This window comes from Phascolarctos cinereus, unplaced genomic scaffold (genome assembly GCF_003287225.1).
Source record: "Phascolarctos cinereus isolate Bilbo 61053 unplaced genomic scaffold, phaCin_HiC Scaffold_2;HRSCAF=192, whole genome shotgun sequence".
Classification (NCBI taxonomy): Eukaryota; Metazoa; Chordata; class Mammalia; order Diprotodontia; family Phascolarctidae; genus Phascolarctos; species Phascolarctos cinereus.
In genome coordinates, this window is record NW_027555625.1 from 21,936,366 (window position 1) to 21,954,049 (window position 17,684).

The window sequence follows — 17,684 nt, forward strand, 5'->3', positions numbered from 1 at the left end:
TGTGCCTCACTTAAATCCAATTCATAGTTAAGTGAAGACACCCTACCCCACCCCCACCCCTGCCCTGATGTCATTGGTCCTCTTCAGAAACAAAGGATGACAGCCTCAGACACATAACACTCACTAGCTGTGTGACCCTGGGCAAGTCATTTAACCCCATTGCCTAGCCAAAAAACCCCCCCAGAAACAAAGGATGAACAAGGAGATGGATGATACCTTGGAAGGCTGCCAACCTGCACAGGTGAAGGGTGTCTCTGCAACAGGATTTCCTTCTGCTGGATTTACAAATCCAGGCCAAACAGAAATGAGCCAGAAAAGGGAATATTAAGCCAAAAAATGAAACTATTTCTGTCCTCAGGTAGCTAACTTTGCTTTGGAAGGCTCTGTCCTTAACCAATCCAGTGATTGCTTCTGTGCCTATGTCTGTCAGGTCTGTCTGTCCAGCCTTACCCTCCCTCCTGGGTTCTGGTCCTGCTTTCCATATGCACCTGGAGTCTCTCAAACTCAACATAGCTAGAATAGAACTTGTAATCTTCCCCCAGAAGCCCATCCTACCTCCAGACTTTCCTGGTTCTATTGAGGGCACTTCTGTCCTTTCCTTTGTAACTGACAAGGGATGTTGTCAGAAATTAAGGTTCCCTTCATCTTTTGCTTCCTGGGGGGACATACTCAAGGAGCATTTGTTGCACAAAAGGAGTGACTTTGAAGGAAAGGCAGGTGAGAGTAGAACCCATTCTAGGAATATTGAGACAACATCAAAATTTATGGGATGCAGCTAAAATGGTACTTAGGGGAAAATTTGATCTCTAATTCCTAACGTCAATAAAATAGAGAAAGAATAGATCAATGAATTGGGCATGCAACTAGAAAAACTAGAAAAAGAACAAATTAAAAATCCCCAGTTAAACACCTAATTGGAAAACCTGAAAAGCAAAGGAGAGATTAATAAAATTGAAAGTAAGAAAACCATTGAACTAATAAATAAAGGCAAAAGGAGTAAGAATTAGGGCTAAGGTAGCCCAGAGAGTCTGGGAGAAGGAAAAGTATGAGAGAAGGCTAGAAAGATAGATTGGAAGGAGTTGGGGGGTGGGGCTTGAATGTCAGGATCAGGAGATTATTCAGTAGGTCATGACCCAAATTTTGGCAAAGTCTTTTCATTTTCTCTTCATCCTTTCCCATCGCTGGATCTTGAGTGTCCTCCTACACGCAGCCAATGCTGTGGGTTAAGCATCCCTGTTTACTCTGACTCCAGCCGCGCCAGTTTCCCAGACAGTCTCTCTTCCTTTTATCACTGCTGCCCTCAGCTCCCCCGCTCCCCCTCAGCTGTTCACCTCTGCTGCTTCCTTCTCTTGCACCCACTCCAGATGAAGAACCTAGAGGCAGAGGTTGGCAAAGCCCCTTGTCTCAGTGTTTTGTTTATAGACTTGGAAATCAGTGCGAGTTAAAAGTCTCTTTTCATCAGCTCCTGTGACGAGGAGGGGCCTTGAGATGCTAATGCCCCCGTCTCTTTTCAGGCCTTGAGACAGAGCCGAGCTCTGGTAGGCTGTGACTTCCTTACCCCTACATGCAGGCCCCTCAGAATGCCATGGTAAGGGACACAGAGGAAGGCCCAGACACAATTTCTGCCAAGAAATCTACTGTTTCGGTAGGGAATAACCCATCGGTGAGCCACCATTTGTAAGCACCTTCTATGCCAGACACCATGTTAGGTGCTGGGAATAAGGGGGTTAATGGTGTAGGGACTGGGTCTGTGATTTTCATTGGCATAATGTTCCAGAGAGAAGCCCCCTTTGCCAACATAGACTGGCACCTTCGAGTGCAATTTTGAGTCTTTCAAAGTTGCCCAGACCACAGAGAGAGAAGCTGAATGACTCGTTCTGAGTCACACAACTAGGGGGCACAGTGAATAGAGCACTAGACTTGGATTCAGGAAGATGCTGGGAAAGTCACTTAGCCTCAGTTTCCTCCTCTATAAAATGGGAATAATAATAGTGTCTGCCTCATGTTGAGTTGTTTTTCAGTCATGTCTGACTCTGTGACTCCATTTGGAGTTTTCTTGGCAGAGATCCTGGAGTGCTTTGTCATTCCTTCTCCAGCTTCTTTTATAGATGAGGAAACTGAGGCAAACAAGGTGAAGTGACTTGTCCAGGGTCACACAGGTAGTGTCTGAGGCCAGATTTGAACCCAGGAAGATTCCTCTTCCTGACTCCGGGCCCAGTGCTCTAGTCACTGTGCCACCTAGCTGCTCGTCTACCTCATGATAGCTAACATTTAGGTAATGCTTACTGTGTGCCAGGCACTGTGCTACGTGCTTAATTATCTTATTTGATTCTTTCTACCACTCTGGGAGGGAGGTACTGTTATTACCCCCATTTTACAGATGAGGAAGCTGAGGTAAACGGAGGTTAGGTGACTTACCCAGGGTCACCCAGCTAGTAAGTGTCTTAGGCCAGATTTAAACCTCAGGTCTTCCTGACTCCAGGCCTGATGCTTTATCCGCTCCCATGGAATTGAACGAGATGATATGTATAAAGAAAGCACTCTATAAACCTTAAATCAGGCTCTCTGTCTTTCTTTCCCTCCCCACATGTGTGTGTGTGTGTGTATGTATATGTGTGTATAATAACCCCCTCTCCCCAAGACAGATACATAAAGTACATGCAAAATAATTTCATTGGGTAGGCATTGGCAGCTGGGGAGGGATCCAGAAAGGCCTCTTGTGGGAGGCAGCACAAGCAGAGCTTTGAAGGAAGCCAGGGATTCCAAGAGGCACAAGGGAGTCAGCCTGTGCGAAGGTGAGCAGGTAGGAGGTGGAAGGTCGTACTCAAGGCAGCGAGCAGGCGGGTTTGGCTCCATCGAGCAGGTGAAGTCTGCTGCTGAGAAGGGAGAAAAGAGGAAAAGGGGAGGGGGATGAGGGCAGGGGTGGGGGGCAGTTTGCAGGGGGCAGAAGAGGGGAGCTTTCAATTAGGAGGCAGCCAGACGTACAAAAAGGATTCCCAAGAGCCCCGAGGCCAAGCAGAGCCTGGGTAGCCAAAGACTGAAGAGGTGGCCACCCCACCCTGGAGGTCCTCCCTGGACTAGATGGTCTCCTGAGGAGTCCAGAAGCAGAGTTTCTCTTTCCTTTGTCCCTTTCCTTCCCATCCCCTTCCCCCTATCTTCTTCTCCCCCTTCTCCCCTCCCCCCTTCCTTTATCTGCCTGTCCTTAGCCCAGAGCCTGGCACATCACAAGCCTTTAACAAATGCTTGCTAACTGACCGTCTGATTTACTTTCTTCCTTTCTTTCCTTCTGATTTGTTTTCTTCCTTGAGACTGTCATTTGGGAGCTGGGCCTGTGTAGAGATAAATGGTGGAAATGCAGACTCAGAAGTCCTTTCTAATGCCTTTGCCCATTGGATCCTCTCCCTTCTCTGCTCCCCAGGGCCACTTGCCTGGACTGGATCTAGGGGATGGCAGGGGCCTGCTTTAGATTTAGAGCCGGAAGGGACCTTAGAGGCCAGCTGAGGAAACTGAGGCCCAGAGAGGCTGAGGGATTTGTTCAAGGTCACACAGGGTGTAAGTGCCTGAGAGGGGATTTGAACTCAGGTTTTTCTGACCCCCAAGTCCAGTGCCTCTGGTTTGGCCTTTGCTGAAAACCTCTGGTTCTGTCCCAGAACTCAGAAATTCATCTTTCCTGATTGGACAGAGGCCTAGGTGAGATTTGAAAATGTATAATGTGCCCTGTTTGAGGCTTAACTTTTTTTTCCTTTGTGTCTTTAATACCAAACACAATTTTTAGGGGGAGAATTTGGGTCTATGATTTCTTCACTGTAGATAATCCCCAGTGTGCAAACTCTATCCACCGTGGCAGACTGTTCGTAGTTTCTAATCTTAGAAAGTTGCCTGGGACCTTGTCCAGGGTCATGCAATTAATATTTGTCAGAACTGAATTCATCTTTCTGGTTCTAAGATCAGGCCTCTGTTCCCCGCACTGTGATAGCTTTTGCCTTACAAAGAGTGGGCATTCAATCAGTGTCGATCAAATTGAAAGATAAAAGAGCCTTGGCCAGAATACTCTGTGACTGGAGGTATTTTAAGCTGAGCGTGGCTAACTGTGTATAACTGAGGAGGCTCCTGTTTCCCATGGGAGTTGGACTAACTGCCTTCCAAGGACCTGGCACTGACCTGTGCCATCTGATCAAAGCCAGGGCTCTTTCTGCTGCACCCCAAGGGATGAGAGACCTGCTTGTTGCACAGGGGAAATTCGGCTTTTTTTTTCTCATCAGTTAAATACTTATTCAGTACTTAAACCCTAAATTCATGCACTTTTTAAAACACCCACTATGGGCTGGGTAGCATAGTATAGCCAGGAAGACCTGGGTTCAAGTGTGACACATCCTGGCTGTGACTGTGGGCACTCACCTCTGGGTGCTCTAGGCAACCTCCTAATATGTTCCATTGCAGAGAAGCCACAGATCCGCGTTGGTGGAAGGAGTTTCCTTTTCTGGGAGTTCCCTATAGCAAATCAAATCACAGGACCAGTCCCTGTGCCTATGTGGCAGTTGGCTGTGCCAACAGCCTGGGCTCACAGACTAAAGCAGAATAGCCCCTGCCTCTGAGGAGTGTCTGTGTCGTTGGGCTGGCAGGTGCCTGCTACAGAACACAAGTGCTGCTGGATCTTGGCTTGGGGGGGGGTTCCTTATTGTCATCCAACAGGATTGGCATGGCTGTGCCTGCCTCTGGGAGGTCCAGGCAGCTGGTAGAGTGTCGGATTTGTATTCTGAGAAATCCAGGTTCAGAACCCCTCCTCTGCTGCTGCCCCTGATCCCAGCCCTCTCGCACTCCAGCCTCTGCTGACCCTAATGTCCACCGCAGCTGGGTGCCTTGGAGTGAGTGGGTCTGATGTGCTTGGGGAGTACACCATGAGGAGTCCAGCCTGACCTGAGTGGAGGGAGGAGATAATGGGGGGGGTTACTGGGAAATGAGACTGGGGAAGTCAGCACCCTTGGGTGCCTGGGGGCATGGGAGTGACATGAAGGATAGGGCTGCCCATACCTTCCTCCTTGGAATTTCAGTGTTTTGGAGCCCCGGAGCCCAGGGCTGTTGCCAAGGGCTTAATGTGGAAGGAGAAGGAAAGGTTGGGAAACTGGAGCTGGGGAGGTGGGGGGAGGGGCAGTGGGCTCTCCGAGGCTCCTGCTCTCCTTTTTGCCCTTCCTCTTTGGCTGGCCTCCCTCCTTTTTTCCCCTCCCCACCGACCCAGAAACAGACAGACCCACCCAGAGACCCCTGGGGGCTTAGCACAGTACCTGGCACACAGGAAGGGCTTCACTGTTGACTTGATTTGGTGCTGATGGTATTCATTGTGTCTCAAACACCCAAGGCCTGGGGCTCTGACTGTTCAGAGTGGAAGAGGGGGAGAACAGTGAGTCTTTGGCAGAGATGCTGCTGTCCCTTCTTCCCACCAGCATGGGAGGAAGCTCAGTGTAGGACTTAGAGTGGGCTGAGGCTCACGTATGGATATACAGCCTCAGCAGGTGGAAACCGAGGCAGGCGAGGCAGGCGCTCTTTCTAGGGAATTTGGAGCTCCCTTTCCCCCAAAGCAGGAAGATACCTGGGGAACACAAAGGCCAGTTCTTGAGATCCAATCACCCTTTTCCCTAGAGGGAAGAAAACCAGAGGAAGGTGATGCCTGTGAAATTAAAGAAGATTTTTATTAAGCAGGGAAGTAAAACATTTGAAAAGGAACAGTTAGCCTAATTTGAACAGCATACATGTATATATGTATGTATTGAAATACACACACACACACACACACACACACGCACTTTTGAAACAAAGGAAAGCAGGGAATTGGGGAGAAAGGCAGGAATTGCAGGTCTTAGAAAGGAATGAGGCAGGGAGCCCCATTCCCAAGGGGAAGGGAAGATCCAGGAAACGGGGTGTGAGGAATTCCAGGTGTCACAGCTATAGCCTTTTGATACACAAATCAGAAGACATTCTTGGTGATAAGCCAACCTGACAGTCCAAGGCTTGAGCATAAACAATAGGGTAAGGGGGTGCCTTCAAAAACTGTAAAACAAGGTGTGTCTAAGAGCCCCGTAAACAACAGTTAGGGAAGTCTCTGAAGATGAGGATGCCCCCGGTAGGTCCGTAAGCCATCAGATGGCTCAGAGTCTGCTGCAAAGCTGGTATGACCTTAATTAGCTTCAGAGTTGCTGATTTTCTGCACATCCAGCTGGGCTTGTTCTCAGTCACTGCAGAGGATTGTTGGTATGTCAAACCACTCTGTATCCTAGTTAATACAGCCAGTCCTCCTACAATTCTTCTAGGTTACCTGGATAATTGGGGAGCTCAAGCAAATCGAGGTAGTTAGTACGCTCATTTACAGATTCACTTGTACACGGGCTACAGAAATGGCCCAAACTCCATGGTTGTGGTGAGATAGATGTCCTAGAGGTCATTGTCTGATGCTAAATATGGATGGGATTTTGGTTGGTTTTGGGTTTTTGGTTTTTGTAATTATCCAGGGAGTAGTCATTTTAATCTCTTTCCTTTTTTCCTTTCTTCTCTACAGACTTCCTTCTATGGCCGGTTCCGGCATTTCCTGGACATCATTGATCCCCGTACTCTCTTTGTCACTGAGGTAGGTGGTTGGCTTTTTTCCCAGAAAGGTACTCTTCAGTGACCCCTTATCTTCCAGCCCCAGAGGAATCCTGGACCAGCAGGCATCATTTCTCTGTCTCTGGGCAGGACCTTGCCTTTCCATCCCCCAGAAATGATCCAACCTGATTTCTGCTTTTTCTCCTGCTTATACAATATGGATATAAACATTTTGCCTTTTTTTTTTCCAGTGTGTTTGAGAAGTGGTATCATCCAGGAGCCTTGGCTCTGGGGGGAGGGAGATGGTTGGGTAGCTGCAGGGAGAGAGATCTACGGATGGACAACTCAGGTACTGCATGAGGACTTTCTTAATGTCGAGATATGGAGGCTGGTTTCCAGTACGTTGGATAAATCTTTCATGGAAAATTTATGGGAGGACCTGGACGAGGGTCAGACAGGATTATAAAGCATTGGTAGGTTATGATCTGTACCAATGGAAGGACTTAATTAGGGCCATTCATGGCAGCAATTAGAATGAGGGGGTCTCTGGGGAAATCGGAGATAAAGATACTTGATCAATTTCTCTCGCCCATTTCGGTTCCTTCATTTGGCTGCCAATGCCTTTCCAGGTCCTGTACTCTACACACAAGAGTTATGTGTCCAATGGAGACATATCTGCTTATCAAAGCAGAGTCTTGGCAGCTGTTTGCAGTGGGATGCATCCAGATCAGGGTGATGGCATGTCAGCTTCCAGAACAGTTTCTTAGATCTCCCTCTTTAAGAGAACTCCCATCTCTGACATATACTGAGGGCACACCCTTCTTTGTGGGAGTTCCGGGATAGAAATTGGATTATATGATCCTAGAGCTAGAGTTGGGAGGAATTTCAGCTCTCTAGTCCAACCTGTTTATTTTACAGATGAGAAACTGAGGCCTGGAGTGGCCCAAAGTCACACAAGTGGGAAGCACTAGAGATGTGTCTCTTTCCACATTACCATGTTGCCTCAAATTCCAGACCTTCACTTCAGGATGACTTCAGTACAGTTGTTGGGGATGAGAGAATAGAAGGAGACGTTTCTGAATTTCCTGAAGGCTGGTTAACAAGAATGATTTGAGGTGGTCTCATCAACTATCAATCATCTGGCAAATCCTGGGAGAACGGCCGTGGATTGCTTTCCCAAGTGCGAATCAAAGCCCTCAACTGAGGTGTTTAGGGTTTTTTTTCCTTGGGAGTCTATATATGAAATGCTAACCCAGACTCCATGGGGAAAGGGAAAGAACCATCCCATATGTAAACATCCTAACACAGGAGAAAGGCCCTACTTATACAGTAAATAAACCCAATATTATATAAATATGTACAATGTGTAAATGCATGTCGATTTTCCATAGCACGAGAGACAGTGCAGAGGGAGGGTGGGCCTTAGAGTCAGGAAGACCCAGGGTCAAGTCCTACCTGTGACTCCTCTTAACCATGTGACCCTTAAGGACATGTTGCTTAACCTCATGTGCCCTGGGCAACTCTATGAGCTGTAAAGAAGGTGCAGCCTGGGTGGGTAGAGGTCCAATTGCTACTCCCCTATTGTAGAACAAACAGTGTTAATTCATTTACATTCCTCAGAGGGAACAAAGGTAACTACTGCAGTTGCAAAATTTAAGAAGCAAATATCCTTACACACACAATAAGAAACTACAGGTTTAAGAATTACAGAGCCAGACATTATTGGGAGCATTGCAGAAATGAAAGTTTTGTGACTTTCCTGCAGGAGGACCCACACTATTAATCCAATTGTCCAAAAGAGAAGGAGGGTAGAGTCTGATGGCTATAGGCTATACTTGACTATGGTTACATTCCTACATGGAAAGTTGAAACTTGTAACTCCTAAGAACTTTATCATTATTAGAACAGTTAGAAGTAGGATATAAGAGTATAGAAGCGGGGCAGCTAGGTGGCACAGTGGATAGAGCACTGGCCCTGAAGTTAGGAGGATCTGAGTTCAAATCTGGCCTCAGACCAAACACTTGACACTTACTAGCTGTGTGACCCTGGGCAAGTCACTTAACTCCAATTGCCTAAAAATAAAAAAAAAATTTTTAAAAAAGGAGTATAGAAGGAGTAGACAAAGGGCATGGGTGTGAGTCTACTCTGATGGAATGATTTCAAAAGAATAAAATTAAGGAGTGAGAAAGAGGAATGCGCTGGGAGAAAGCAGGAAGAGGTAAAATGGGGTTAATTATCTCACATAAGAGACATGTGAAAGGAAGAGCTTTTACAGTGGAGGGGAAGATGGGATGGTGGTGGCAGATAATGCTTGAACCTTACTCTCATCAGAATTGGCTCAAAGAGGGAATAACATACACACTCAGTTGGGTATAGGACTCTATCTTGCCCTACAGGGAAGTAGGGGGGAAGGGAATAAGAGAAGAGGGGAGTGATAGAAGAGAGGACAAATTGGGGGAGGCAATGGTAGAAGGAGAATAGACTTGAGGAGGGACAGGGTAAAAGGAGAGAGAGAGAGAGAGAGAGAGAGAGAGAGAGAGAGAGAGAGAAGGATAAATGGGAAAAAATAGAATGGAGGGAAATACAGTTAGTAATCATAACTGTTAATGTGAATAGGATGAACTCACCCATAAAAAAGAAGCAGATAGCAGAGTGGATTAAAAACCAGAGTCAGACAATATGTTGTTTACAAGAAACATACTTGAAGCAGAGAGACACATACAGAATAAAAGTAAGGGGCTAGAGCAGAATCTATTATACTTTAGCTGACATAAAAAAAAAAAGCAGGGGTAGCAATCAGGATCTCAGACAAAGGAAGAGCAAAAAGAAACTTAATTAAAAGAGATAAGTAGGGAAACTACATTTTGTTACAAGGTGCCACATACAATGAACTAATATCAGTACTAAATATATATGCACCAAATGATATAGCCTTTGAATTTTTTAAAAGTGAAATGAGTTACAAGAGGAAATAGACAGTAAAACTATACTAGTGGGGGAATCTCTACTTTTCCCTTTCAGAACTAGATAAATCTAACCAAAAAACAAACAAGAAAGAAGTTAAAGAAATGAATAGAAGTTTAGAAAAGTTAGATATGATAGAACTCTGGAGAAAATTGAATGGGGATCAAAAGGTATATACCTTTTTCTCAGTAGTACATGGCATCTACACAAAAATTGACCAGATATCAGGGCATACAAATCTCATAGCCAAATGTAGAAAAGCAAAAATATTAAATAGCTCCTTTTCACATCATCATGCAGTAAAAATTACATTCAATAAAGGGCTGTGAAAACAGATTAAAAATTATCTAGAAACTAAATAATCAAATCCTCGATTGAGTGGGCCAAAGAACAAATTACAGAAGCAATCAATTTCATTAAAGAAAATGACAACAATGAGACAACATGCCAAAATGTATATGATACAGCCAAAATAGTACTTAAGGGAAAATTAATATTGCTAAACCATTACATCAGTAAAATAGAGAAAGAGTAGGTCAATGAATTGGGCATGCAACTAAACACAAAAAGCTAGAAAAAGAGCAGATTAAAAGTTTCCAATTAGACACCAAGTTGTGTGGCAGATGAAAGATAAAATAACTGAGGGAAAAAAAGTTTCATCTGAGCATATCTATTTATTAAGCAGCACATGGTAATTTCCCAACCAACGAGTACTGGACCTTCTCAACTTAGGCCTGGACCCCTGAATACAAGGGAAAACAGATGTTTATACATTAAAAACAATCAAATAAGGCCAATTAATTCAAAGGAAATAATACAACTTTCGGTAATTTGATTTCTAATTAGATGAAATATTAGGAACTTTCCAGATTGGGAGAGGAAAGGTGAACAGGTGCAATTCCCTGAATTCAGAAAAAGATGTATCACACTCCCTCTAAGTGTCTCTAAATAATCCAAGGAATATGGAAACACTAATTGATTGATCAGTATGGGGCCAATTTTCAGATAAGACACGCGGGTTGCTTGAGATGTGCAATTGCGAGAAAACTCCTTGCGTCAGTCTTTGGATCTGACTGGGTTTCTGGTCAACATAACTGTGGTCCTTAGTTAAGGGTCTCTAAATAGCAAGTAGAGATGGTCCAGGTTTCCAGGCACTCAGGGCTGGCTTCAAACAAGACAATAATTTTTTCTCCCAATTCCCACAATTGAATAAAGGATAGAAGTTGGACTAGATTCGTAATTGAATAAAAAAGGAACTGAGCTAGCTCGAGAATTGAGTTAGAAGACGGAGTCAGTGTGGTTCACTTAGTTCCCACAATTAACCACTTGCTATCTTAATCCCCTCAGTTCCCTCAGTTTTCTCAGTTGGAAATCCTGCAAATCAAAGGAGAGGTGAATAAAATTAAAAGTAAGAAAACCATTGAACTAGTAAATAAAACTAGGAGCTGGTTTTGTGGGGGAAAAAACACGGTAAAATAGATAAACTGTTGGTTAATTTGATTTTAAAAAAGAAAGAGGAAAACCAAATTACCTGTATAAAAAATTAAAGGGGTGAGTTGACCATTGGTAAAGACAAAATCAAAGCAATTATTAGGAGCTATTTCGCCCAATTACCTGCTAATAAATCTGATAACCTAAGTGAAATCAATGAATATCTGCAAAAATACAAATTGCCCAGATTAACAGATGTTTCATTGGTTGTCCAAAATTAAGAAAGCGATGGATAAGACATTAATAATGCACACTGAGCTTGTGTCATGCTTACATTACACACACATACATACACACACACACACACGCACACGCACGCGCATACCCCAAGAACTGGTTGTTAAACATTTACCAGCACACCCCTTATGAATGCTATGCTTTGTGCCCACTGTGTAATAGCCATTGCCCTTTAGATGAAATTAAGTCGTGATTTTGATTCCTTAGTGACCACAGTGTTTCAATATTTGCATCTATGCAGCATTGCCAGACTATTTGTATTATAAAACTGATTGTGTGTACGTATGTGTGTGTTCTTGCATGTGTCTATGCATGCAAGAACTTGAAGGTGCTCTAGGAAGCAGTTTGGATGATTAAAAGCATGGGGCAGTTTCCCAAATCCAGTTCAGCTCTTTTTATGCTATTTTGTTCTGGATCCAAACCAGGGTCTAATTCTGGCTTATTGTAGTCTAGACAGACAGTGAGCGTCTTTCATCTCTGACTTTTCCTGGGTGGATTATTAGGCCTTTTTCTTTTGTGTGCTCATGGATCTCCTCAAGGAGGCCCTGTAATGTTTTGGGGCACAATGCAAACAGGACGCTTGAAGTACTTGCCCTGGCCCTTTATCTGGGCCCTGCTCAGGACATCCTCTATCCTTTCTTGAGTGTAAACCTCTTGATTTTCCCGTCAGCAGTAATGGTTCATAAACTACATATATTTTGACACTTAAGCTGAAGTCTCAGAGTTCAGGGATTGAGGCATGAGCAGCTTTGAGGGGGCCTTTGAAAACATCACTAGAGACTGCTCATTTTTATAATCTTCTCATTGTGTCCTGGGTGTTTGTCATTGATCGATGGTCAGAAGATCCAGGGCAAGCTTCCAGGAGGAGGAAGATGGAACCTAAGCTGGGCTTCAAAGGCAGAGAAAGATTTGATTAGACAGAAAGCAGGGAGGGCTACTCCAGGAAGGGAGGAGGATTCCATTACATTTATAGGATCTTTGCAAGAGAGAAGCCAGGCCTAGAAAGGTTAAGTGATTAGCCCATGATCACACGGCAAGTACGGGACAAAGCAGTATTTGAACCCAAGTCTTCTTGTTGAGTCCAAGGCCAGCATGCTACCCATTCTGTTGCAGATTCTGGGAAGGGAGTGCACATTTGTGCGCTGGAGGCTTAGCAGGGGATTTCCTCAACATCACCCAGGCAGGTGGTATTGAAGATAGGATGTGAGATCTGGTCTTGCCACAAAATTAACTTGATGGGTGGCCTTGGGAAGTGATCTTGGGGTCACAAGATCTGGGTTCACCAGCTGCCCCCCCAAAAAAGGAAAGAGCTCACATTGCCTTCTTCCCTTCTTTGCTACGATGGCAGCCCACAAATGGGGATACCCCTGCAGGTGATGGTAGAGCTCCTTCTGTCCCCCTTTCTGTTCTGTGTTATAGGGATGGGATGACTCCCACGCTGGCAAGGTGGGAGGGATATATTGAGAAATGAAGATGAACGTCAGGTACTTTTAAGAAGCCATGCCCTGAATGCAAGTCCTGGCTCTGCCATTTGCGTTCCTGAGACTGTGGGCAAGTTGCTTGCACTCTCTGGACCTCCGTTTCCTGTGCTGCTGAATGGGGGGGTTGGACTAGATGATGCCTTCCAGCTTGGAGATTCTGGGAAGCGTTCCCTTTCCCCTAGATCCCCTCCAGGCTCCAGTCTGGGGTTTGTCTGGTTGGCTTTGCTCCCTTAGCTGTGGGCAGCCTCCATAGGCCTAGAGAGTCAGGCGGCTACTGTGGAGGTGGGAGGCACGTTGTCAGGTTCTTTAACCAACCATGCCAGGCCAGGCCTCTGCCTCTGCTCCCCTGCTGCTGCTGGAGTGGGCACCTGCCTCCCACCACAGTGGCATAGGGCATGAGCTGGCAGTGCAGGGGTGCCTGCCTCTGTCTTGACAGGTGTGAGGTCACAACCATTGGAATTAGATTCTTAATTACAGGGTAAAGACACTCTGATCAGGGAAGAAAGGTTGGAGATGGGCTGCAGCCAGGGACATATCTGGCCCATGTGACCAATCCTGGGACAGGCTGTGAATGCATCTCTGGGGGGGGCACTTCATTAGAGCAGGACTGCTGATCCCTCCAAGTGGCAGAGCACACCTCTAACAGCTCCCCACCACAGAGGACGGGAGGAGTTCAGAGCCAGGAGGGACTTGGAGATCATTTTGTTTCATCCCTAACAGAAGAACAAGGAGCCCTTGAGCTTAGAACTGGGGGTAGGGAGATTCGAACTTGAACCGAAGCCTAATTTAGGAGGTCTGGGAGGCCAGGGGCTGCTCGGGAGCCGTGTCTGTTAGGAGCTCCACCCCCATTTGTTAACAATTGATGTCTTTCGTTTTTGTATTGCTGACGTTCTTTACTGTATCTCTCTGTCAGTCCCTCCTCGGGAGCCATCCTTTATCGTAAAAGAATAAAACAAAGAGAAAGAAAGGGAAAAATGTTGCACAAAGTAACCAAGATATCAAAAAATATATAAAAATTGTGATATTACATGCCCCCATGGTCTCCCACCTCTACAAAGGAGCTGAGATGGCTTCTCGTAGCTCTTCTTTGAGGGCAAGCGTGGTTGTTGTTATTTCCCAGCATTCCTTTTCTTTTTTAAAGGAAATTTTTGCTGATGTCTCTTGTTTTTTACATTGCCCTCCAGTATTCCCTCCCTCCCCAGCCGTTCCATATAGCAAGTACTATTTTTGAGAGAGAGACAGAGAGAATGAATCAGTAAAACTGACATCTGACACGTGCAGTTTACCTGCCGCTCCCATGGCCCACCGCTTCTGCAGAGGGCTGGGGGTGGGGCCATCTTCTCTTCATTTAAGCCCTGCTTCTTTTTCGTCATTTTGCCTCATTCGTGCTGGATTGTTTGCTGTGTGGTGGATCTTTCCGTTTCATTGTGGTAGTCATTGTGTAGCTCTGCATCAGTTTGTATAGACCTTCTCATGCTTCTTGGAATTCATCACACATCATTTCTCACAGAACAGGAAGATTCCTTTATGTTCATGGACCCCCCCCCAACTAGTTCAGCTCTTCTTTCCTGGGTCCTTCCTCCCTGGATCCTTCCTCCCTCCACTCCTCTATGGGCGGCTACTTTGTTTTCAGTTTTTGGGGCTAGGAAGCTCTTGTTCCATGGAGGTTATGTTTTGAGCTACATTGTTGTAGCCTCCACAGGAGATTGTTTCTCTGCTGCAGTGCAGACTACCTTTGAAGTGCTTAAATCCAGTGTCCTTGTATTCATCATAGGCATTGTTCCTAATAGCTCAATATAAGTTACATTGTAAAATTCTCTCTCTTACCTACTGTCATAAATAAGGACATTTTACTCATGTGAGTAAGTGTTGAGGTCTCATGGAAAATCCCCAGCTGTAACTAACTCACTGTGTGTGGGACCTCAAACAACTCACGTCTCCTGTCTGGGCCTCGGTTTCCAGAGGAGGTCCAAAGCTCCCTATTGCCTCTTGGATAAAAATGCGAATTCCTTTGTTTGGCATTTAATGCCCATCGACATTGACCTCACATCCTTCTCACCTTGCCAACCTTGGGAGATGTCCTTTATAACAAAGAATGAAAGGGGGATACAAAGTAGCTCAACCCGATTTCATCCAGCAGCCCTTCCTGGTAATGGCTCCCACTTATCTTTCTAGGACAATGTAATGTGTTGTGTTCCCTACACAGGGGCCTACTTCCCCTTTCCCCGTATACTGCATTCCCTCTCCCTTCTCTGTGCTCTTGTCCAGGCTGTCCCCCATGTCTGAATGCCATCCCTCCTCCTCTCTGCCTTTTGGAAGCCCAGGCTGCTTTCACAGCTCAGGCCATGTCACCTCCTACAAGAAGTTTTCCTGTTAGCCTCAATTAGAACAAAGCTCCCATAGGGCGTTGGCAGTTTTAAAAAATAAATGTTTTTGTTGTTTTTTGTATGTAAGTTAAATTACTTTGTACACACACACACGCATGTGCACACAGGCACACATGCACACACCACCCCCAAACTGAGCTCTCCCTTGTGAATAAGCACGGGTGTCCATTCCAGAAAACTTGTCTAATGATTTCCTCACCCTCACGTCTTGCCAAGAGGGAAGAAGCAGGTTTTATTAGTTCTTCTGCAGGATCTTTGTGGTTTTTCTTTCCTCAGAATTAATTTGTGCTCATTTACATTGTTGTAGTCAGTGTGTGTGTGTGTGTTGCACTCAGGGAGGCCCTGATTCCAGCCACTTCAGTTCAGGCAAATCTCCCACTTTCCTAAGTGCCTCATACTTGTATTTTCAGTCTGCACAATCATGGTCTGTTCCCTGCATGTGCCCATTTCCCCCAGGTCATGGGCTCTCTGTGTGTTTCTTGGCCTTTGCTGACCAAATGCTGCTCTGAAGATTTGGGTGTCTGGTGAATCTCCCTTTCTGGCTCTGGCTTCCTTGGGGTATGTTATTTACATGAGTCAAAGGGCACGGCTGTTTGATCACGTTTCTTGCATGATCCAGAATGAATGGACCAACAGCTTCACCAGCAGTGCCTCAGGGTGCTTGTGTCTTCTCTCCAGCATAGACTTTGCCTGGTCTTTGCCATAGCCTATGGAGGGTTTTCGGATAGAGGTATCCTTTGCTTCTGTGTGTGAGAATGGCCCAAGTGTTCAGGACAGAGCTGGAGACTGGTGCCCTAGAAATAAGAAGACGGAGCAGGCTTCGGGCCTTTGGTTCCTGGCCTTCTCTCCGGGACCTCTAGTGATGTGTTTCCTTCTCTCCCACCCCCACATCTCTTTGCTGAGTAAAACTGAGGCAGGGTCAAGGCTCTTTTGAAATTTTTTTTCCATAGTGGCGGAGGGAGGAGGACTTCTTTTGGTGATGATGCCAAATGAGCTGGAGTCCGGCCACGGTTGTTATAGAAACTCTGGAGAATCCTTTCGAGAAGTTGGGGGGAAATAATGTGAACACAGCCCCATTCATTCCCCCATTCATCACTCACAGAGCCTCATCCAGCTCCATGGAAGCTGCCTCAGTGACAGGAAACAGGCTTGGAGAAGAGGCAGGAGTGGGGTGGGGTGGCTGCTCTCGTTGGCCAGCTTGGGAGGACCCAGATCCTTTGTTAAATTCTGCTGCTTCCATGCCCCCCCCCCACGGCTCCCTGCATAGCCAATTCAGCCCACTCGAGATGGATGTTAATGTCTTTCCCCTGAAACCTGGCCTGCCTTTTAACTTGCCTTTTTCCCTGGGGCGCCATCATTCGCTCCATCCCTCCCTTTTGAAGCTCTGAGATCCTCTTTGATTATTTCTCCCTCAGCTCTCACATCCAGCAGAGCAAGCCAATTCTGCTGCATCCGGTGGGGCCGGCAAAAGTGGCAGTGTAGCGCAGTGGATAGGGCATTGTTGGGCTTGGAGTCAGGAAGGCCTGCCTGCACGCCCCACCCCCAAGTGCTCTGTAGCTGTGTGATTCTAGGCAATTGTTGTTGTTCAGTGATTTCCATCATGTCTGACTCTCTCTGAGCCCATTTGGGTTTGTTTTATTTGTTTGTTTTTTGGCAAAGATACTGGAGCGGTTCGCCATTTCCTTCTCCAGCTCCTTTTACAGATGAGGAAACTGAGGCCAACAGGGTGAAGTGACTTGCTCAGGGTCACGCAGCTAGTAAGTGTCTGAGGCTGGATTTGAACTCAGGAAGGTGAGTTTTCTTGACTTTAGGCCCAGTCCTCTAGCTGCTGAACCATGTAGCCGCCCTCTAACGATCCAATAATAATCATTATTATTTAGTCTAATAATATATACTGTGTATGACATGTGATATAATATGTAGTCTAATAATCATCATCTAATCCAATCATGCACACTCTGTATATGATAGTGTGTAATCTAATCAGAATCATGGTGATCCATCCTGTCTTCTGTCTGAGGGGCAGCGTAGCCTGGTCGAGTCAACAAGCATTTAGGTAGTGCTTGCCAAGCACCTTGTGAGGGTTAGGGATGCAGAGAAAGGCAAAACCCAAACCCAGCCCCATGTCACAAGGAGCTCATAGTCTGATGAGGGAAACGACACGTAAAGAGTTGGGTAGAGGGGCAGCTAGGTGGCACAGTGGATCGAGCACTGGCCCTGAGTCAGGAGGACCTGAGTTCAAATCAGGCCTCAGACCACCCACTTGACACTTACTAGCTGTGCGACCCTGAGCAAGTCACTTAACCTCAATTGCCTTTTAAAAAAAAAAGAATTGAGTAGGGATAAGTTGGAGACAGTCGGCAGAGGGAGGCGCTAAGATTGTGGACTGGGAAGCCATCCTGAAGCCATCTTACGGAAGGGAGACTTTAACCAGGGAAGACAGGAAGGGACAGTGAGGAAGCAAGTTCTAGACATGGGAGACAGCCAGGGAAAAAACCGGGAGTCAGAAAATAGTGTCTTGTGGGAAGAGAGAGGAGCGTTTTATGGT

The 17,684-nt window shown here is 45.9% G+C and overlaps 1 protein-coding gene across 2 annotated transcripts in view; it reads left to right on the forward strand.

Annotated features, from left to right (window-relative positions):
* SFXN5 (sideroflexin 5) overlaps positions 1-17,684 on the forward strand; it is a 198,000-nt gene that overhangs the window by 16,784 nt on the left and 163,532 nt on the right. For both annotated transcript variants that reach the window (XM_078149254.1, XM_021001098.2), the window contains exon 2: positions 6,551-6,619. In XM_078149254.1, the coding sequence (XP_078005380.1) occupies positions 6,551-6,619 (69 nt within the window). The remainder of the gene's footprint in view (positions 1-6,550; positions 6,620-17,684) is intronic.